At 38.9% G+C, this 24,321-nt stretch overlaps 1 protein-coding gene across 1 annotated transcript in view; it reads left to right on the forward strand.

Annotated features, from left to right (window-relative positions):
• The window catches only part of SCIN (scinderin), a 51,208-nt gene that overhangs the window by 16,483 nt on the left and 10,404 nt on the right, over positions 1-24,321 (forward strand). The window contains exons 5-10 of the mRNA XM_014058543.2: positions 7,078-7,170; positions 14,038-14,170; positions 15,193-15,281; positions 18,933-19,148; positions 20,156-20,277; positions 21,680-21,770. Coding sequence (XP_013914018.2) covers positions 7,078-7,170; positions 14,038-14,170; positions 15,193-15,281; positions 18,933-19,148; positions 20,156-20,277; positions 21,680-21,770 — 744 coding nt within the window. The remainder of the gene's footprint in view (positions 1-7,077; positions 7,171-14,037; positions 14,171-15,192; positions 15,282-18,932; positions 19,149-20,155; positions 20,278-21,679; positions 21,771-24,321) is intronic.

The following is a 24,321-nucleotide window of genomic DNA, read 5'->3' on the forward strand; positions in this document are numbered from 1 at the left end:
CTAAAAAGAAAAGCAATTCAAATGCAAACAAATAATTTTTAAATGTCATATAGGAGCCTTAGATTTGGTTGGTGAAAATCTTGTGTATCATTGCCTTTAAAATTATTGATTTAGGGATTAATTACAAATGCTTTGTAGAGATATATGAATAGGATCTCCCATAATTTTCCCCCCATTACATATGTTATTGTTCTGAGTGTAAATGGATAGTTAACTAGAAAAGGGTTATAGCCAGATGAATCAACAAACAAATAGTGTAATAGGTGTAAGGTAAATCTTTAAAAAATCTTCCACTTGGAGTTAAACACAAATGATTGGCTATTCTGATCAGAAATCTCTATTTTAGTAATCATAAACTTAGAACAATTAACCATGGGCCCATGGCTGCATTCACTTCACCATGTCCTATCTAATACAGCTGACCCATTGTGGATGCTTATCCTCAGCCGGCCCTCCATTGGTGCTTTCCCCCCACCATTGGTCACCTGTCATTTTTCTGCCACCCCGTCATTCCAGGTGATTCACAGAAGGACACTTGTCCCCAGCCAATAACCTGTGTGGGACAAATAGCCACACATCTGGGTGCTAGGCTCCACTCCGCAGCTTCTGCTCCCACTGCGTGTTGTGTCCTACCTGATCCTGCTCTGCATCCAGCTTCCCTTGGATGCTCTAGTGTTACAAGGAGGATATGGTGCAGAGCGGATGTGGGTGCAGAGCGGGGTGAGGCAGGAACAACAGGTAACAGCAGCTGCTGCCTCCTGAAAGACTGGGAAGGAGAAGGCCCTGTCCCTGACTACTCTTCCATCAAGTGAACTGCCGGGAAAGCCACCAACCTGGCACAGGCAATCTTGAGGGGGCAGGCTCCCAGGCCAGCCAGCTTCAAGCTTTGAAACCCTAGCTTTGCTTATCGACCTAGAGCCCAATTTGTTGAACTGATGGGATTTGAGGTCCCTGCGCCAATGCTTGGACAGGTGCTTCCCAGGGCAGGATGACCACTCACCAGAGCAATTTGTAAGTGTAGCTTATGCAATTCCTTCTGGGTCACTTGCAGCACTGTTGAGTGTTCCCTTCCTTGAGATTTAGATGGAGAGAATTGGATACGGGAGCAAATTGGGGAGGGGGGTCTCTGCCAGGGTCTTAAAGCTTGACGTTCACTGGCCCAGGAGCCAACCACAATGTCAGCAACCCTGTCTCGTCCAGGTTGCCTGCACCAGATTGAGGTGGCCTAAATGGGTCTGAGGGCTGGGCCTTCCGTTTTCCAGCTTTTCAGAAGGTAGCAGCGGCTGTCGCCCATTGCATCCTGCCTGGCCTCACTTTGCACTTAGCTCTTCTTCAGAATGCCAGTGTGTCCCAAATATTAAACTAAATATTAAGTTGAAAGACTTCTCAGAGGATTACCCCAATGATTTCTCACATAAAAATTTCCAAATAAATGGACATTTATCAAGGATTTCAAGGGAAACTCTTGCAATGAATGGTTACACACATCATTTCTTTCTTTATGCAAGCTGAAGCATTCTTGTATAAAGTGGTTAAACAGCTTTCTTAAGAAATTACATTTTTTCAACTCTTTACACTTAAATTATAGTATATTCAATCAACTTATATATTCTGTATTATTGTGTCCTTAGCATGTTAACTACGCATATGATCAGAGGTGCTTGGATAGTTATAAATGACGTTCAAGACTCTACCTTGCAGTTATCAATATAGTCATGTCTTCTTTTACATAGAAAGTTTTTATTAAACTGTTACAATTTATTGGAATAAAGTGAAATAGTAAAAGTTGTTAGTTCCACCAAATATGGAAAATTAAATTTGGGGTTGAAAATTGGCACTTGCTAACTAAAAACAGTTTATTTTTCGCAGGAACTAACCATATTCCTCCAATTTCAATTTATTTTAAATCCAAACAGAAAGTTAACATTATTATGCTTTTAATGATAGATGATTAGGCTGCTGTAGAATACATCCATATTTCTGAATTCTTTGTGTAGTTGAACAGTGCAAGTATGACTAGATTCAGGAAGTAGTTAAAACTTATCTCAAGGAGTACTTCATGATTTAGCACTTCTATGAAACTCCTGGAAAATATTGATTACTTTGGAATGAAATGTACCTGATATGTTGAAAATTCTTTCACTGCCATTCCAGGTCAAATTGGAGATTCTCTGAAAATCTTGAACAGATCTTAGGAGGCTTTAAAAGATTGGGGGGATGGATTAGATTAAATTACCTCAAAACAGAGTTGATATTTGTTAGTAAATATTTGAGTTGCACTAGGAACTCAATCCTGGATATTTTAAATGGAGCATGACATTCATTTACTTCTGAAAGATTTGGTTCATGAATTTCTAAATTAATGGTTCTTGCCAGAACAACAGATTAAGCCATGCTTGGAGTGGCTTTAGCCCAAGTTTACCTGGGACAATAATTGCAATCCTTCTTTACAATAAAGAAGCCAGTTGACATATTTTGGAAGCTGCTACTTGTTAAAAGGGCAGTTGGGAATTTTTTTAAAAAAATACTTGAATTATCAGCCTTTAAGCAGTTTTAAAACATTTAAAACTTTTAAACTCTTTAAATGTTAAAACAAAAAGCCAAATGCATTAAAACTAAGTTAAAAACTGCTTAGAAATCTCAAATTTCCTTCTCACGAGCCTAATTACAGGAGCACAAAAACCTCTGAACATTTTTTTGGAAGCCAGTTTGAAAGTGCAGTCAAATAGACCTTGGATCAATTGTACCCCAAGATGTCCATTCCTGTTGTTTTCTCTAGCCTTAAAAGCCAAGATATACTCCACAGTATTCCAGATGTACAATATTGACTTGGTAGATGTCTCTGAAGTTACTTGCCTGCTCTTTCTCCTACTTCTCACTTAATGCTGTTAGAGAGAAAACTGGCAAGTAGCGGCTGAGTAAACATTTCCTCTTTTTGCCCTTTTCACTCAGTGCTGCTGCCAATGGCATCAGAACTTCCTCTCCAGGCCATTGTCTGCTCTGGTTTTTCCTCAGCCACATCTCACTTTTCTGCCCACTTCCTATAAGGAAGTGCCATGTGCTAGTCTGAGACAAACATTGCCTAGGCCTATTTGAGCTATGGAGATTCTCAGTCATCCAGGTCATGATTGTCCCAAAGGTCCTACAAAGTCCAGTTGCCTTTTGAAAAAAAGTACCTTTGAGACTAGGCCCACTAAGCATTTTCACGCATGTACAAAGGAATCCTCAGATTTAATCAAAAAGTTATTTCATTAATTATAACCTATTCAACTGAAAACATCTTAGAACAAAGGAAATTATGTTCATCATCATGAAGGACATATGAGAAAGATCCCTTATCATGAACTTAACATAAAGATTGATATGTAGAAGCAAAGATGGTCATCCAAAGATGATCATCCAAGCAACCCAAATAATTCAGGGATTTCATAAATATCAACAGTAGTTTAAAATAAGACTAAAAACACACTGGTCATCAGTATACTGTAATTGATGAAAAAATGATATATGGGGGTGGAATTGGAGGAACTGTTTGATTTGGCAGTTGATCATTTTCCCAACTACACTGAAAATAATTACTGTTAGGTCTGCTCTTAATCTCTCCAGCAAAGTAAGAAAGGGCCATATACCAAGAATAAGATAATGCCACTGTACTTGCCAGCTGGCAAATACAATTTTATTTATATTATTGCATAATATCTTGCTAGGATAGAAAAATATAGAGGTAGCTTGTTGTTTTAGATATGTTTAAAGTGCTTTTGTTATCGTTATACTATATTGCATTGCTGTTTCTCCCTTATCAAATATTTGTATTGTCAACATGGAACTCTACATCATAAATATATATATCCTGACCTGGGTAATATTGCATTGCAGTTATCTTATTTAAATCTATTCTGGTTAGACATTAACTTCATTAAGCCAAATGAAGTTAGTTTTTCTTTACTAAATATGAAGAGAATTCAGTGTATTTATACTGGGCAGTGAATTTCCAACACTCCCACATTTGGTGCCTAGGTAGCTCAATTTTTAAGAATTTGCTTTTGTGATTTTCTCATTTTAATTGTACAGATATAGTTATATCTTGAAATTATATTTCTTTCTGCCATTAAAATGAAGTAGACTTGAAAACAAGTCACATACAGTGTCTGGTGTCCAAGAACCTTTTTTTACATCCAGAATATCAAATTATATAAACTTGCCGATTGTTAAAGTGTGCATCTGTTTTTGAGATTTGCACAGGATTTGGCCCTTAGATAAATATTTATAAATAGATTCATTTTAGTACTGAGCTATATTCATCTTGATTATATGCCCTGGTATCAATGCATTCTGTCATTCCTTAACAGGTGTATAAAATGGGTTTGGAAATTGAGCAGGCTTAATTAGTACTTGTATGGGAGACTTCTAGGAAATATTAGAGCTTCTGAGCTAGTTTGAAAAGTTAAAAAAACCTCTCGGAATATGAAGAAGGCAATGACAACCTACTTCTTCCAGGAAAACCATGTGGACATGTTCATGGAGTCACCAGAACTCAAGCTAAACTTAAAGAAGATTTTATCTTTCTTGTAATCGGTCCAAAATATTCCTAGTTTTGGGGAGGCAAGGTAGTGACAGAATGGTTTATATAAAATGACATGTAATCTCTCTTAGTAGCATTTTTTTCTAAACCTTTCAAGAAATTCTATAAGTTCATTCTGTTCATTGATATACACATACCATAATTCCCATAAATTTTCTTTAAGTATTTAGTTTGTTTTTTGATATTGTATTTTAAATTTTGACAATGTGACCAGACCAACTGTATTTTAAATTTTGACAGTGTGACCAAACCAACAAATGGGTAGATTGGTTTTTCCATTTGTTTGAATTTTATGATAGAAAACATAACTATGAAATACATATTTTAGATTTTCTTGAAAGAGGTATATGTTTAGAAAAGTACACTTTATGAAAGAATAAATTCAAGAGAACATTGTGAAATATTTCTGTGTGAACTTCCATGGAAATTGGAACTCAATGGAGTTACAAAGAAACACGTGAAATTGGCATGGGCCACAACAGGAAGAACTATTTTTCTCTTGGCATTAATCCTATCTTGTGGTCAACTGACTTATTAACCAATGGGTTTGGAGCCACTGCTAAGTTCTTGCCTTTCTGCTATTGTTTGGGCACTTGTGTTTTCCCAGTGTTTGCATGTGGTAGCTGAGGATTGTATTGCTCAGTCTTGCAAAAATAGGAAGCTGCTTTAATAGCATGAAAATCGGCTTGTCTGTGTATCCATATGCTGCAAAGCACAGCACCTTTCTGGAATCAAATTGGAAAGATAGTGTGACACTAGCAAATTCTTCGTGACCCGTCAAAACCACGCTCGACTAAGCCGCGCCCGATTAAACCGCGTTGCTGATGTCATCAACAGGGCGACAACAGCCAGCGTGGAGAAAGAAGGGCGCTTTAAATAGCACTTTGAAAGCAAGCCGATTCAACTTAAGGTAAGGGTTAGTTTTAGGGTTAGTTTTAGGGTTAGGTTTAGGGTTAGGTTTAGGGTTAGGTTAAGGATTAGGTTTAGGGTTAGGTTTAGGGTTAGGTTTAGGGTTAGGTTTAGGGGGGTTAGGTTTAGGTTTAGGTGTTAATTTTAGGTTTAGGGTTTACAGCGTGCTCCTGTCTCCGCGCTGTTGTCGCCCTTTTGATGACATCAGCGACGCGGTTTAGTCGGATGCGATTTAGTCGAGCGTGGTTTTGTGGTGGAACCCAAATTCTTCAAGGCTTAGTTTATAGTCATTATTGGGACAAAAGTAAAAAAAGAATCAGAAAGTCTGAAGAAATCACATAACATATTAAAAACTAGCTGAAAACAATAGGCATAAACTAAAAACAATACCAGAAGCTAGCAGAATACCAAGAAATGTCATATGCCCCTGATGGTGAACCTATGGCACGCATGCCACAGATGACATGTGAAGCCATTTCTGAGGGCACATGATGCATTGCCATGTTAGCTCCAGTGCGCACGCACACGTTGGCCATCTGATTTTGGCCATAATTTTTGGCCTTTTTTTTGCCCTCTGGAGGCTTCAGGAAAGTCCCCTGAAAGCGAAAAACCGCCCAACATGCAAACCGAAAGTCCGGGAATGGATTTCTGCTTGGCGTATTGGACTGTTTTTCACCCTCTGGAGGCTCTCTGAAACCATTTTCGCCCTCCCCAGGTTCCTAGAAAGCTTCTGGAACCTGGGGAAGGTGAAAAATGGGTCCACCATGGCATCACATGCCAAAAGCAGAGAGAGGGGGGTCACACATGCATGGGGGGGGGTCACATGCAGGTATGGGCAGGGCACATAGAATTATGGGTATGGGCATGCATGAACACAACACCCCCTGCACTCCTCCCGGCTTTTGGCATGCAATGGCAGAAAAGTTCACCATCATTGTCATATGCTGTTAAAAACAGGAGGTATCCAATGAAGTGATCACATTTTTAAATAACTTTTGCTATGATTATAAAGCAACTGTTAATAGTTCTGCTATGATTATAAGCAGAGAATAGATTTGGGTCAGGATCACGTTGCTGAGGGCTGGTTTGCACATGTGAGTGCTTTGTGTGCACATGCGCAGTGCAATTAAAATTGTTCTGCGCATGTGCAGAACTCAAAAAACAAGATGGCCTGGAGAACTGATTCTAGGGCATGGCAGGCCTGGGTCACTGCCGGTTCCCGTGATTCAGGCTGCCAAACCACTACCGGTTTGGCTGAACCGGTCTGAAGTGGTAGGAACCCACCACTGGCTGAGAGAAAGTGAAATATTTCCATTGGATAAATATGTGAATGAACAAGTTTAATACTCACTACCTTCCTAGTGTGTGTCTGTTTCAGATCAACCCCTTATGATCCATCTTTCCAAAGGCATGAGGCATCTGATTGAAGTTGTAAAATTTAGGTGGGCTTATGTTGGTGCCACTTTGAAACAACCAAAATCACCCCAAAAATGGTCAAGAATGTTTATTCTTAAGTAAAAATAGTTATTTTATTTATATTACTTTGCCATTCTATCTCTCTTTCAACCCAACTTCTTTATGTTCAGGTTTTAGGACCCAAGCAAAATCTTCAAGAAGGCAATGACAATGATGATGAGGCAGCTGATATTACTAACAGGAAAAATGCTAAACTCTACATGGTAAGAATCCTCTTTGTTATGCAGTTCTTTTTATATGAAGCAATGAAAGCATGGTCTTTTAATGGTTTGATACAGCTACTGTGATATAATTACTTTCATACGCCTCCTGGTAGTCTAAATTAGTTATTCAAATGCTTTCAGCCATTTAAATCTATGACAGATTTACCACATTAAAGATATGCTATGTATATCTTTATGATACGATATATATCACGATATATATCACGATATATATCACGATGTATATCACGATGATATACGATGTATATCACCAGGCACTGTACTGGTGTGGCAAGTACAGAAATTGGTAATACATGCTTCAAGGTAATCCTTGCTTAACAACTGGTTGCTTAATGACAATTCAATGTTATGACAGACTCTCCAAAAGATAATTATGATCCATCTCAGACATTACTAGAGTTTAGAGTTTTATTTAGCTTGTATGCCGCCCTATTCCCGGAAGACTCAGGGTGGCTAACAATAAGAAGGGAAGTGGGGTACAAAAATAAAAACAACAATTAAAAATTCAGCAACAGTCATAACATAGGATGGGGCTGGATAATTCAACAGCCCCAGGCCTGCCAGAACAGCCAGGTCTTAGTTGCTTTGTGGAAGGCCGGAAGGGTAATAAGGGTCCGGATCTCAACGGGGAGGTCGTTCCAGAGGGCCGGAGCAGCTACAGAGACGGCCCTCCCCCGGGGGGTCACCAGCCGACATTGGCTGGCAGATGGAATCCGGAGGAGACCTAGTCTGTGGGATCTAATAGGTCTTTGGGAGGTGACTGGCAGGAGGCGGTCTCTCAGGAAACCAAGTCCGATACCATGTAGGGCTTTAAAAGTAACGACTAGCACCTTGAAGCGTGTCCGAAGACCAATGGGAAGCCAATGCAGCTCGCGGAGGATAGGTGTAACATGGGTGTACCTAGGTGCACCACAATCGCTTGCACGGCTGCATTCTGGACTAGCTGAAGTCTTTGAACATTCTTCAAGGGCAGCCCCATGTAGAGTGCATTACAGTAATCCAGTATTGAGGTGACAAGGGTGTGAGTGACTATCCAAAGGGCCTCCGGTCCAGATATGGTCGCAATTGGTGCACCAGACGAACCTAGGCAAAGGCCCCCCTGGTCACAGCTGACAGATGATGTTTTAGAGTCAGCTGCGGATCCAGGAGGACTCCCAAATTGCGAGACCTCTCTGAGGGGCGTATAATTTCACCCCCCAGGCTGAGAGATGGAATAGCTGGATCATCCTTGGAAGGGAGCATCAATAGCCACCTGGTCTTGTCGGGATTGAGCTCAAGCTTGTTCGTTCCCATCCAGACCCTGACAGCCTCCAGGCACTGGCACATCACTTCTACCGCTTCACTGAGTTGGCATGGGGCGGACAGATACAATTGTGTATTGTCCACAAATTGATGATATTTAATCCCGTGCTGGCGTATGATCTCACCCAGCGGCTTCATGTAGATGTTAAATAGGAGGGGGGACAGGACCGAACCCTGTGGCAACCCATAATTGAGGGGCCTACTGGTCGATCTCTGCCCTCCGACCAACACTGACTGCAACCTGTCCAAGAGGTAGGAGGAGAACCACCGAAGAACGGTGCCTCCCACTCCCACCTCCCGCAACCGTTGCAGAAGGATACCATGGTCGATGGTATCGAAGGCGCTGAGAAGTCAAGAAGCACCAGGATAGAGGAATGACCCCTATCCCTGGCTCGCCAGAGATCATCGATCAGCACGACCAAAGCAGTTTCCATGCTGTAACCAGGCCTGAAACCGGACTGAAAGGAATCCAGATAATCGGTTTCATCCAAGGACCGTCAGAGTTGAGAGGCCACCACTTTCTCAACAACCTTCCCAACAAAGGGCAGGTTGGAGACAGGACGATAGTTGCTCAAAATGACTGGGTCCAGAGATGGTTTCTTCAGGAGGGGTCTCACCACCGCATCCTTTAGGAGGTGCGGGAAGGACCCGTCCCAGAGACATGTGTTAACTATCATCTCAGTCCAGCCACATGTCACCTCCCTGCTGGTCAAGACCAGCCAGGAGGGACACGGGTCCAGTATACAAGTGGAGGTACTCACCGCTCCCATGGCCTTGTCCACTTCCTCAGGAGCGACAAGTTGAAACTCGCTCCATAAAATTCACTCAAGACCTTCCCCCGGTACCTCGGCTGGTACCGTGCAATTGGAGTCCAGATCTGTCCGAATCCGAGCAATTTTATCCGTTAGAAACTGAACAAATTCCTCAGCTCTACCCTGTAAAGAGTCGTCCACATCCCTCCCTTTCAAGAGGGAGTGGTCTAATCTAAACAAGGTGGCTGGCGCGATTCTGCGGATGCAATAAGAGTGGCAAAATGCGCACATTTTGCCGCCCGTATTGCCATGAGATAGGTCCTGATAAAGGCTCTCATCAGTGCTCGGTCTGACTCTGAGTTACTGGCCCTCCAGCGGCGCTCTAGGTGTCTCTTTTGCCGCTTCATCTCCCGGAGTTCCTTGGTGAACCAAGGAGCTCTCCTGGATCCACTACCTCGGAGAGGCCGTAAAGGCGCAATCCGGTTTAGGGCTCTCGCTGCCGCTGTATTCCAAGCAGCGACTAAGGACTCCACCGGATTGTGGACAAGAGTGTCAGGTATTTCTCCAAGCGCCATCTGAAATCCCATAGGGTTTAGCAGGCGCCTGGGGCAGAACCACCTAATCGGATCCTCCTCCCTACAGTGGGGGATTGGTCTCTGAAAGTCAAGCCTCAGTAGGAACTGATCAGACTATGACAAGGGCAAGATCTTAATGCCCCTCAAATCTAGATCACGTCTCCACTGCTCCGAGAGGAATACGAGGTCAAGTGTGTGCCCCGCTGAGTGAGTCGGACCCTGGATTACTTGGGTCAAGTCCATGGCTGTCATGGAAGCTATGAACTCCTGCGCCCCATCAGAGTGTCCACCAAGCGAAGGCAGGTTGAAATCCCCCAGCACCATAAGCCTGGGGAACTCTACCACCAGCTCGGCTACTGACTCGAGCGAGGGGACGGCTGTTGCAACACTGTTGGGAGGAAGGTATGTTAGCAACAAGCCCACTTGACCCTCAAGGTCCAACTTCACCAACAAGGACTCACACCTAACAAGCTCCGGAGCAGGGATCCTACGAGGAACTAATGATCCTCGGATGATGATAGCCACTCCCCCACCCCTTTACTGGGGTCGCGGCTGATGAAGCACCTGAAACCCTTCTGGGCACATTTCAGTGAGGGGGACTCCTCCCTCTGGGCCCAGCCAGGTTTCAGTAATACATGCCAGGTCTGCCCCCTCATCTAATATTAGGTCCTGGACGAGGGGAGCTTTGTGAACCACAGACCTGGCATTTAGCAACAACAGCCCGAGACCAGAGCCCTGACAACTCTCACCATCTGGTCCTGGAGTGGAACTAGTAGGGCTGGAAGGAGGGATCGCTGTGACGTAGCGAACCCTCCTTCCCCGATAATGGCTAGCCCTAAAGTCCTCTCCATACCTGCCCCTCCCCGTCATGACCATAATGCTCCGGCCCACCTCCGCACCCATAGACCCCAATTCCCTTCCCGCAGCCTCCGCTCTCCCCAGCAGGCCATTTATGTCAATCATTCTAGGACGGGAGGTAGACCAGGGCCCCCTACCACTTCTGCAATAGCACTCAGTGGAGGAGGCACCTGGCTGTATTCCCAGTCCACTCAAACATACACTGCCACTCACCCATACAGTCCCCAGGTGAATCAATTAAAAAACAGTTACAATGATAATAGGAATTTAAAAAGTGGGTACACACATCAACAATCACACCATACACACCTCATTCATAAAATTGCAGAGAGATTAGATTTGCACAATTCTTAGATGGAACTACCACACGCAAACTCCATAATCATGTGATTGCATTTCAGGTGCTGAGTAACTAGGTTGCATACATGACTGACTGCTGCGTCCTAGTCAAGTGATCCCAATTTGTAACCTTTTTTTAACTTGCTTTATGACTATAATAAAAATGGTTGTAAAAATTGAGTCAGGTCACATGGTGATCTGTCAAATGACTGCATGACTTATTATTGGGCTCAGTTGTAGCTATTAAATATGGATTACTCATTTAATATCATCATGAGGATTAATATAATCACATATTGTAATTTACATATTTAAATTTGTATCGGGATTCAAAAGCTAATGCTGGTATTTGGATTATGACATTGTAAGAGACCATGTTGTGTTCATCCATGGCTGTTGCCTGCTGCCCTCAACCTGACACTTTGAACCTATGTTCTAATAGCTTTCCCCTTAAGAGTACTATATTTATTTTCTGTATTATCTGACACCCTATTAAAGCAAACATTTTATGGAGGGTGTATATTTACATTTAAGTAAATGCAAATGTGGCTCCCCTTGAGATCATTCAACTGAAACCTTGGAAACAAGGAGAAAAGTGAATGGACTATTATGCATGTTGATTTTTTACCCAGTTTCAAGATTTTCACTATCAACTGAATAACAAAAAAGGACTTTTGACATTTTAGAGTTCTCCATTCCAGGAAAAACGTCATGCTAATATTTGCCTGTAATTATATGCCTAAGTAATTACAAATGTATGCAGAAGCAATTATAAATAGTTATTGTGTGAGAGAAGAGAAATTGACAGTCCACTGCTTTCCTTAAGAAAAGATGATCAAGAAAAAGGTATCAGCTATTCTTGATTACCTAGTTATTCTCAGTGATTAACAATAAGAACCACTTTACAAATAATACCTTAAATTGAAATTATAAGCTACTAATCCTGTTTTTCTGGCCTGTGACTTAAACAATAGAATTTCTTGTTGTAGAAAATAACGGGACACAAGCCAGCACTTTAGAGAAGGAAAAGTTTATTTGTGCAGGTTCAAAGCAAAGAGTAAATGACCTGAACCCCAAGTGAGATAGCAATAGTAATAGCAGTAGACTTATATACCGCTTCATAGGGCTTTCAGCCCTCTCTAAGCGGTTTACAGAGAGTCAGCATATTGCCCCCAACAATCTGGGTCCTCATTTTACCCACCTCGGAAGGATGGAAGGCTGAGTCAACCCTGAGCTGGTGAGATTTGAACCGCTGAACTGCTGATCTAGCAGTAGCCTGCAGTGCTGCATTTAACCACTGCGCCACCTTGGAGATTCAGGGACTTCCTTATATAGTGGTGATGACGCATCCTCCCCATCTTGCCATCAACCATCTGTTAGTTTTGGAAACACTTCTCAAGAGTTGTCCTTGGGTTACAGAGATATAGAGTCTATAGAATGTCATAATACATGGGTCAGCCAACGGACAGCACATCTGGTCTTTTGAGGAATTAATAATATATGTCTAATACACAAATTAACCAATAAGCAGGCGGATGGGCTAAAATAGATTCCTTGCCTCAGCATATTTTGGATGCAGACATCAGCCTTCTGCTGATACTATAACTCATGTCTAACCGCGCTATATCCTAAGAGTAAGCTAAGCAGTGTGTATTTTGAGAAGTCCAAGCTTAATATCATGAAGCCTTAGTTTGGTTCAGGCTTGAGGCCTACCTTTTGGTTCGGCCTGCCACCTTACTGATTTACATTGCTCATACAATTTCAGAGTGACAGTTTCTCTAAAGAACTTCAGTTACTTGATTTTAATGCTATAAAATAGTTATCTTCATTTTTGAATTCGAATGCATTATAAATGAGAAAAGAAATTACCTAAATTATAAAGTATAATAGTTCAGCTCCCTCTTCTGGAAACAATGGGAGATGAAGCATGAGAGCACACCTGGTTCTTTGGGAAATAGAATGGAATGAAACACTGATTCACCACCTTTTTATGCCTAAGGTAAAGGAAAGCTGACACCTATTTATAGAAAGATATTTGTCACTGTAAAAGCACCACCTTGAGTAACTGGAAAGGATTTACATATATTTAATATAGTGCTATATTTGATCCTGTTCAGCTGGTTAGTCTTTCCAAAGCATGTGATATATTTGCTATTAAATAGACCGTATTCAGATAAAGGATCTTTACAGAGTAACAGAAAAGCTTCTAATTTGCAGTCCCTGCTGGTTTTAATGCTTCCTGTTTTTAGCATGACTAGGAAATTAAAGTGTATGTAGGAAAGGCTTTAATTTTTGGCTTCTTGCATTTTCATTTTTTTATAGCACCAATTTGTTATGTCTAATGAGATGAAGGCAGCAATTGTTTTCCTTTCCTTCTGCTCCAAGAAAAGAAATTGGGGTTATTAGGAGATAATTCAATAAAGAATGTTATTAGTAAACCTTCAGCCTCTTTTCTTTGCAGAGCTCCCTCTGTAATAATTCATTTTTAAAGTTTCAATTTACATTATTTAAGATTACTTAATTTAAATAATTACAATTTACTTAATTTTTATAGTTTTAATCTAAGGTCTAGGGGCCATGGTGGCACAATGGTTAGAGTGCAGTACTGTAGGCTATTTCTGCTGACTGCTATTTGCCAGCAGTTTGGCAGTTCAAATCCCACCAGCTCAAGGTTGATTCAGTCTACCACTCTTTCGAGGTTGGTAAAATGACACAGATTTTGGGGGGCAATGTGCTGATTCTGTAAACTGCTTAGAGAGGCTGGAAAGCACTGTGAAGCAGTATATAAATCTGCTATTGCTATTACAATACCCTGAAGCAAAGCCAGTAAAACTAATAAAACAATAGAAACCAGATTCTAGTATTTTGTCTTTTGTTGCATCAGGAGCATACAACTGGCAGTTGAATGAAATGGCACCCCCTGTATATCCTTAAACACATACATGAACTTTAGAAGTAGTAACCATGTGAAATTACTTGAAATGTGATTTGATCTTAATGTGAATGTCCTGCATATTCAGGTCTCCGATGCCAGTGGCTCTATGAAGATTACACTTGTTGCAGAAGAAAATCCCTTCTCAAGAGCAATGCTTTTGTCTGAAGAATGTTTTATATTGGATTATGGTGCGGCTAGACAGATATTTGTATGGAAAGGTAAATGGAAGTCTCTTTACTTTCTTTTTAAATGCTAATAAAAGTTTAAAATGAAAGACGCTGGCCTCAGAAGAGAAAATTTGACATGAGACAATTTTCCTAGCCAGACTGTTATACTCTTAGAAAAGTTTGTCAGTGAAGTTTGAAGGCCTCTGAATATCTGGATTCAACATATCACTCTGGCTTCTTGCTTTATTACTGTAACTACAGAGTAAAAATATTTTTTTAAAAAAAATGACCAAAAGGAAAAGGAGAAATTTCCTAAGATTTTTATCCGCCAGAAAGAATTTGCTTTTGGGGTTTCCACTATCATAGTCCTCCAAGGAAACCTTTGTTTTTGCATGTGGACATACATTGATTGATACAAATTCTGAAGTCTTTGTATCTGAAGAGATGAAAGGTCTTTCCTGGTATATCATTATCTATAACTGGCTCTTCGATAAAAGTAAAACTGTTTTGGACATGTAAATGGAAGTGTTGTGAAGTCATTAAATATGTATTTAGCATAGATTCTCTTAGATGTTTGTGTGTATGTGTGTTGTTTTTGCTGTTCTTTGTGTCTTGGAATGTATTGATACTGTAAAACATTCATCATGTTGAGAATACTGTTAAACATGATGGTGGTGGGATTTGGGAGTTAAAAGTCTACATTTTAAGATTGCCAAGTGTGAAAAAGCTGCTATAAAAATCTACTATGATAGATCTCTTTCCTGTACCCAATAAAGAACACTGTAAACCTGGCCAGATTAAATTAAGTTTTGGATTATAATTCATAACTACCACTTATCGAAAGCTTTGTTCTCTAAATCAGTGAATAATATAAATTGCCACCTTTTTTGCTGGAATCTTTTCTTGTTATGACGTTGAAGTTATGCTGCCCCTCCCCCCCAAAAATCACATTGAGCTTAGATTCAGTAATAAATAAATAAAAACTGTCAGTAACAGTTCTGAAGTTTCTGACATGTTCTTTTCATTGAATTACTTAATGGTTATAATATGAACTGTCACTTTATATTAATAAGGTAAAAATGCTAATCCAGATGAGAGGAGAGCTGCCATGAAATCAGCTGAGGAATTTGTTCAACAAATGAATTATCCTCTCAACACACAGGTATGCTTATTTAAGAAACACCTGCTGTTTACATAAGATTTCTAAAGTCATATTAACTACAGGTGTAAGGCTATCATGATCCAATTACTATGGGTACAACTGAGGTGGAAAAGATATTTCCTGTATATTAAAATGTTCAGATGGAAAAATTATTTACTATTTCATGTCCAGGCTTAAATTTTTCAATTTATTATAAAAATTAAGATTGTCAAAATTAAAAAAACACCCACATAAATTCCTAAAGTAAACAAAAAGCACCATAAAATCAGATCAAAAACTGTAACAAAATCTATTACATATATGTGATCTAAAAAGCAGCAAAGTCTTATAAAATAGAAAAGTCATACAATATGATACTGGCATTGCTAAACAAAGGCAGTTTGTCAAGCAGGCATTATTAACATTTGTTAGCAGCACCTAGATGAATACCTCAAAAAAGATCCACCTACTATTTATTTTGCATGAGCATAAACATTCATGTTGATTATTCCATATACTTAAATGCAACAGAGATTTCAAGCAGAAAGAAAGAAGTAAGGATCACTTACCTGGAAAAGAATAACAATAGACTGAGGGAGGACAGGGTTTGGAAAAATCTGAGTAGTTGCAAATGCATGATAAAGCTTTCCTGTCTGTCACCAAGAAATAGAAAAAGAGACTCAAGATTTGCAAGAAAATGAACTACTTAAGAAAGAAAAGGCAGCAATTTGCAGGCTCCAGCAACCAAAATTAACTGAAAGGCAAAAAGAATTGGCTGGAAAAGTGGTTTAAAACTAGTAAGAATTGATAGCAAGACTGAGACTACCTTCTTAAAGCAAACAAAGAGCAAACAAAAATATCTCTTATTTGAGATATTTCAGAACATTAACCTGAAAACCATTTCAGCATTAATACTTGTGAAACAAATCAGTTAATGTATTGTACTGCTTGCATTGTTATCAAAGATTGAGATGTGAAAGCAAGGAATAAAAACAATTTAAAAAAACCTGTGGAAAATTCTCTTAGAATTGAAACTGAAAGATGTAAACGAAGATCTGAATAATTTGCAACATCTAAAACTATGAAAACAAAAAAATAAACAGTGGAAACTGATTCTAAAATTTCAGTGGTTTTTGGTAAATGAAAGATGATTTTGGCTTTTAAAGATCTGTTTTGCACATCAGCAACCAAAATAAAATGAATGAATGGCTTAAAAAAGCATGGCATTATCAGAACCAAAACTACAGCTTATTATCAAGAAGAACTAAAACAGAGACGATGTTATTTATCAGGAAAAAAAAAAACCATACTGTAATATAATGGTCATAAAAGCCAATTCAAACAAAATTTAAAATTTAGAGCCAATCAAAATAAATTCTAAAAGAATATTGATTCCAAGTACAGATAATTCTCAGCTTACAAGCGTTCCCTTAGCAAATGTCCAAAGTTATGCTATAAGTGCTCCTTAGCGTTTGCAAACAAGTCCCAAAACTATGACTCTTGCAGCACAGTGGTGATTTACATTTTCTTTACTATTCGTTTCTTCATGTGAATGATGCCTTCTGCCTCTACCACTACCAGTTCACATGATCTGGACCAAACCAGCAGAAACCCACCTCTGTTGTAGCACCATGGCTGTTTTTCAGCTTTACGAACAACTGCAGTGGCTCTACAACATTTGTCCTGAATGTTGCTGACTGAAATGGAACTTCTGAGGAGTAAATCTGACCCTCCAACACTCCGTTTGGGCCTCCAGAGGTCTTGCCTAACCCACTGCAGGCCAAAATGGAGCTTCCAAGGGGTGGATCCAGCTCTCAGAAACTCCATTTCGGCCTGCAACAGGCTAGAGGAGGTCCGTGGAGGCTCTTCAGAGGGGAAGAGTCAACCCTCAGAAGCTCTCTTTTGGCCAGCAATCTGCCAGATGAGGCTTACGGAGGTCCGAACCAAATTGTAAAGGGGCACACACATCTGACAGGCTAGAGAGGAGACTGCTTGCTAGATCTTCACAAGGTAAGTGATCTGGCATGGCAGTTTGGAGGGAAGCAATTGTAGGGCCCTTGAGGTATTTTAGTGGGTCGGGATGGCCTTGGGTGGTCTTAGGCAGATGTTTCATTATAGGCCCCCCATGGCCTTACGTATCCTGAAATACCTCATGTGCACTTAACGAGTCTCTAATTCGATTAGCAAATGCATGAGAAAAAGGAAGGAATGATCCCTTTCAACATACGAGATATCATTTCCATGAATCCTTGGGTTATAAATGGAATGGGGAGGTTCCATTACAATCATAACTCAAAGACTACCTGTACCATCAGAGTGGACTAGTGTTTGTAAACCTAAGCAAAATTAAAATAAATATAAATGAATGTAAAACATTGTTAACATAACCATAAATATTTAAAAACAAATTAATGTTACTTTTCGGGACAGAACTATGAGATCATCCTATTTAAAATAACAAAAGGACATTACTGAAGATGGATTAGAGAAAATTGCCTAAACGTTTAAAGAGAAAAATGGTTCAGAAGTCGTAAAAAAATATATCAAAAAATGAAGTTTGCCTGAAATTGATAAATTGCATGCAAGCTTTAGAGGAAAAAATGATTTAATGATTGTTTTAGACAATGATCCCCAACCTTTTTGGCACCAGGGGCTGGTTTCATGCAAGATCATTTTTTGATGGACTGGGTAGAAAATTTCCCCCATTACAGGGGGAATGTTTCAGAAAGAAGAACTATTTGCAGAAATTGTATTTAGACATGACTATTAAAAAGCAACAATTAAAATGAGATTAGAAAAATTGAAAATTAAAGCACTAATGGACATTTTTTATCAATTGAAAAATACTAATGGAAAATTAGACACTACCAGACCATGGTAATGAATTAGGAATGGCACATTAAAAAAAAAAAGAAGAAGAAATATTTGTATTGCCCTGGAACAGGTCCTATGGATTAACGCCATTAAGCCCAAATAGGAAATGCTAGTTTAGACAGTAGATGCTGAGATAAGAATGAAACAAATAAAATTGGATTTAGTGAAATCATACAGATTGATTTTCCAAAAAAAGGCATGACTGAGCTTGCAAAATACTATTTACATAAAAACTATGGTTTCACTATCAATGAATTGCTTGTGAGATGAATTCACAAGTAATAATTATAAGTATGCAGTCTTGTTTGTATTCCAGAATATTATGGAATATGATCCAATCTTTAAATATTCACTATGATCTGGGGCATAGTTAGAGATTGGATCAAGTACTGTTTGATACATTTTTCCTACAATATAGGATGGTGATGGTGAACCTATGGCATGTGTGCCAGAGGTGACATGCAGAGCCTTTTCTGTAGGTATGCACACTGTTGGCAGCTGCTCTTCCAGGTTATGGCACACTCTCTTCTGGGCTCTGGTGCGCTTCATGTGAGGACCAGATGTCTGGGCCGCATGCGCGCAATGGAACCCAGAAGTGCAGCTGGATTCTGCGCATATGTGCACCAGCCAGCTGCTCTTTCCCAAGAACTGGTGCTCCAGGGCACGCATGGTCCAGTTTCGGCACTTGGTGCCGAAAGGGGTTAACCATCACTGATATAGGAGAAAAATAGTACTGGTAATTATATGTATTTCAATTATATATATATTTATATATATTTTCTGTGATTTGACATATAGATTCAGATTCTTCCAGAAGGAGGTGAGACACCCATCTTCAAACAGTTCTTTAAAGACTGGAAAGACAAAGATCAAAGCAATGGCTTTGGAAAAGTGCATGTCATGGAGAGAGTGGCAAAAATTGCATCAGTTGAATTTGATGCTAGCAAGTTACATGAATCTCCCCAGATGGCAGCCCAGCACAACATGATAGATGATGGCTCTGGGAAAGTGGAGGTATTTATGCATATTGACCTTATATTGCTGCCCACTTCCGATACTTAATTGTTTTGCTTTATGATAGTATTTTTGTAATATTTTTATTATCACAGTGCACTTGTAATTGAGGTATTTTGGCTCATAAATATAAAACTTTACTGCGAGATACATGGACATATCTTTGCACAATACTTTAACTATTAACAGCTGCAGCAAACTTTACATCTGGTCCTCAGGTCAGGGGAAGGGTAATTGATTGTTCTTTCACTTCTGCATCCCTACCCAGGCTTCAGAAAAGCCTTTCTTGGTATTAAAGGGAAATCCCGCCCTCCTTAGGGAAAAATATCAGGGAGAGAGTGATTTTTATTTGAACTACAAGTAAGGAAGAGACAAAAAAACGCCCCCACCCCTCATTCCTGCATGCATTATTCCCAGTGATGATTGCTTCCTGTATCTATAATTAATTAAGGGAAGTGAGATGTACTTATATTCTGTGGATTAAAACAAAACTTTGAAGTTTCGTTGTTTGTTTCCTCAGTTGCAGAATCCCTTGCAGATTTTTTAAAAAAATCTGTTATAATTTCTTCCCTTCTAATTTATATTGCACAGGAAGATGAGAATTATTATACTGTGTGATTTTTTAACAAAACACAACATGCATGATTTCTTCAATAGTGTTCCTAAAGACAAGAGATCTCTGTTTAAATCACAAATAAAAGACCATTTAAGGGTTGCAGGATACTAATGTTTTCCTTTTCTCCAAGTCACAGATGTCTGAGGTATCAAATCTGAATTAAGTAAAAGTTATTATTTTGACACTTAATATTAAATTATAAGTGTGTCTTGAATGTTTCTAAATAGGAAAAAAAGTAAACTTATTCCTTAATATGCCCCAGGATTTATTTATGCTATAAAAGATTTCAGACAGATTATCCGTCTGGAAATGATAGTGTATCAAAAATTCTGTTTGAGGATCTGCAAAAGCTATGTACAGTAGTTTGCCTTTCATACCTTATTTTTCTTAGATTTGGCGAGTTGAGAGTAATGGCAGAATCCCTATAGAACCTGGTAGCTATGGGCAGTTTTATGGTGGTGACTGCTACATCGTATTGTACACCTACCCTAAGGGCAAGATTATCTACACATGGTATGTTTAGTTAATGTGCTATTATTGTGTTAATATGATTTGAATAGTCTGTCTGAAACTTCAGGCATAGAGACTCATACTAAGCATAGTTCTGTGCTTCAGCTTGTCTTAGGACAAGGATGGACCTATTATTTTGGGGTAGCTAGAATGGATGGCATCACCCTCTGCCAGTTCTCAGCTTGTTCAGAAAGGGACTTTCACCTGAGTTTTCTGAGCTGCCTCAAAAGTGGTTCCTGACACCTTATTCCATATTTTAAAATAAATATCTTCATTCTGATTGATTGATATGACGCACTACCCAGTCTCTACTTTTGTTTTAGGCAGCCATTTTGTATTGGACTAGGTAAGGTAAAGGTAGAGGTTCCCCCACACTTGCCTACCAGGAAAGATTGACCTTTTGTTTTGGGGGACTGCTGTCTATTCCTTTGCTTTTGTTTTAACTGAGGTAAATTGACAAGAGTTCACTCCAGTTTCTATTCTTTGAGAGGAATAATGCAAAACTGTTTTTACCCCACCATGCTCACAAAAGGGAAAGGAATTGACCTTTGCTTTTCTTATATGGGTGAAAGTGGAAAAGAACCAGGAAATGTAACAATTGTGGCTGTATTACTCATGGCCTAGATAAAAGATCTGGCTATCACTGTGGCCAAAGTGGAAGAAAAGGTTGAATTTGAAAAGGTATTTCTTAAATTGGCTTAAATTCCAGCTTGGTTTATGCAAGAAAGGCAAGCAGCTGAAAACCAGAGTGAGAGAAAATTCTTTAGTTTTACTACCAAAATAGCTCCATTTACCATAAAAACCAACTTTGTTTTAGATAAAAGATATATAACCTCAGTCCTTTGACTTTTGGTCCTGTATCACTCAAACTCTGAAGTATAATACATTTGTAATGCAATGAGTTCTAAAAAGTCTGGAAGAGAGAGCAGTTAGCACAGCCAGTCCAAAATCGACTGAGTCTAAAAAGTGGGAGGACACACCTCAGAGGCTATGACATCATGTTTGGTAGACTCAGTACTATTGGATACTGACAGAGTTAACCCATGCATAGCTGCTGTCTCCACCTGCCCAGAGAAGGGGCATACCAGGTAAGAAACTAATGCCCATTTTATGACAAACGTAGGATTCCTTTGTGTCCCTTCTATTACTATAGAACAGAATTCCTTGTTACTTTAAACGTATTAGTGTCTGCCTTAATCCTAATCTTCTAAATTGTTGATCATTTTAAGTAGCTTTTGGAATAAGATTACATATATGTTTTGTATTTCTGTGGTTTCATTTTTTCCCCAAATGTGTTCTAACCTCACTATTTTATGCTTCTTGACTCAAAAAAAAAGTTATGCTTTGTGTAATCTTGGGGAGATTGATTTAAAATGAGATTTAATTGTACTTCTTCCATCCACAGGCAAGGAGCTCATGCAACTCAAGATGAGCTTACTCATTCAGCATTCTTAACTGTCCAACTTGATCGAGCACTTGATGGACACGCTGTCCAGGTTAGAACTCTATTGAGAAATATAAAAATCTTGATGGTGCAAACTTGAGGAAACATGAGAGAAATAACAAATAAAGCAACAGTGTTTGGTATGTAATTTAAACCACTTTTAAATTGCATACCAAATATATTCATATTTTTTTTCTCAGTTTTAGTAAGAACATTAATTCATTTTTGGTCTTTATGGATATTTTTAGCTATTTTTAATGCTGCTTGTTCTTTACAGAGAACAAAAACATCTCCTTACTTTTTGTTACACTTACAGATATAATTATGGGTCTGGAGGCTAAAACTTATAAGAACATTTGTAGGAATTGGGCATATCTGGTCTAGTGAAAAGAAGAACTAGGGGAGACATAATAGCAGTATTCCAATATTTGAGGACCCACCAGAAAGATGAGCGAGTCAATCTATTTTCCAAAGCACCAGAAGGCAAGACAAAAAGCAATGGATAGAAACTAATCAAGGAAAGAAGCAACATAGAACCAAAGAAAAATTTCGTAATAGTGAGAACAATTAACCAGTGGAAGTTGTTGATGCCCCATTTCTGAAGGGTTTTAAGAATTGACTGGACAGACACTTGTCTGAAATGGTACAGAGTCTCTGGCTCAAGCAGCGGATTGGACTAGAAGACCTCCAGTGCTATATTTTATGTTCTAATTAGATTTTGAAAAGAAACAGATTTTTCAAAATCCTTACTAGATAATCTAGACTGCAGTTAGGTTATCCGCCACCAGATGGCACTGCTGCCTATTTTTACAACAAATATAAAGCTCTCCAAATGTTAAATTCTAAATAGTATTATGCTCTTTTTCTAGGAATGTCCATAAGATCATGGCTACCCTCCTCACTATTTATTAAGTGTCTCCATGGTCAGACTCTGGATTACGTACAACAATGTAACCAGTTAAAATAAGGCCAGATAATAACAATTAAAAACCAGAAAAACACAATATTAATAATTATAATTATCAAGTAATTATAAATGTGTCTACAGTCAGTTTGGACCAAAACTATGATGGATAAGAATGTTTTTGTCTTGCAAAATGCAAGTTGGGAGGATGAGTCTATAGTAATTCTAAACCATATAAGGACCAACAAAATAGAAGCAAACTTCACACTAGAAGTGTGAATAAAATTGTAGAAATCTCAAATCTCAAGACTGTGTTCAAAAGATTGATAGAGACTAAGATTACTATGCAAGATGAAATGCCATTTGTAGCAAGTAGGGAAACATTCTACCTCATATGTGCTCACTTTTCAATTCCGTCAAGTCCTCTCCTACCACCAAGTTCAGGGCAAGCTCTTTGAGGAGATATGCCATCCACTTGAACAACTCTTACTTTTGGAATACTGGTGAGAAACCAGGAATTAATATATTTATCAAGTTCCTAGTAATCCATAATACTTATTGTGTATGGCCAAGGGGCTATGTTGCTTGAAAGTTTGCAACACTTACAGGAAACTGGCACCCAATGTGGATTGTTGAGGGAAGCTTTGATAGTCTTCAGTGCCTATAAAAATATGGTGTCTACAAAGAATCACTCCTTCCCTAACCTGTAATGCAGATTTTTCTCCTGTTGTCTCTACCTATCATTCTTTTCTTCCACTCACAACTGATTCACTTTAAGGTACAATTAGACAACTTCACATTGTCCTTTTGAAACTGCACTATAACCCAATCAAGTTACTTTAAAGAATTCAAACAAATATATAAAAATACTGTAAACAAATGGCCTGAAAGAGGAGTAATATTTTGGAAAACATCCATCCAGGAACAGAGTCCTGTAATTGAGAAAGACTGCTTCTTGCCTTTTTGTTTATCTATTCTAGATACTAGAGTATTCATTTTTTGGGCATAAAAACAGTTCTGAAGGGGGGGGGGAAGAATAGTGCAAATATTTTTAAGAATAGATAGATAGATAAGAATAGAATAGAATAGAATAGAATAGAATAGAATATGAAATAATTGGGTTGGAGGGGACCTTAGAAGTCTCGTCCAGCCCCCTGCCCCTGACAGGAGATCCTAACTATTCTGGACTTTCTTTTGGCTTGATGGGATTGATATATATGACCATAGAAAGTATTAACAGTTCAGAGTAATAGAGTTGGAAAGAATTCTTTATTAAATGCTCCTGCTAGATAAAGATAGTTTCAGGAAAAATATTTTTAGTAAAACCTAGAAATCAGTTTTCCAAAGTTCTTTGTTATTGTGCTAATTTTTTAGCCACATCTGTTTTCTACATTTTTAATAATATGGATTGAAAATGTACATTGCTCTTCATATATATTGCTAATGGTCCAAAATATGCCTCAGGTTTTTGGCAAAGCAATTTAGCACAATGTAATTTAGATTATTTTTGGAATGTTTGAAGAACAGACAGTGTTGAGGAGGTGTTAAAGAGGTTCCTTGAAATAGATATAGGGTTTTCCTATGTGTGGTAAACACCCCTGTTTTCTTCTGAATTTACATGGAAATCTTCCTGAATCACACAGAGATACACTCACTCCATTTTACTTAAGGGAATTTTTAAATTGCTGCAAGCATGTCA

Source organism: Thamnophis sirtalis, unplaced genomic scaffold (assembly GCF_051295495.1).
Source record: "Thamnophis sirtalis isolate CommonGarterSnake01/CBP01778 unplaced genomic scaffold, rThaSir2_p1.2 scaffold_4, whole genome shotgun sequence".
NCBI lineage: Eukaryota > Metazoa > Chordata > Lepidosauria > Squamata > Natricidae > Thamnophis > Thamnophis sirtalis.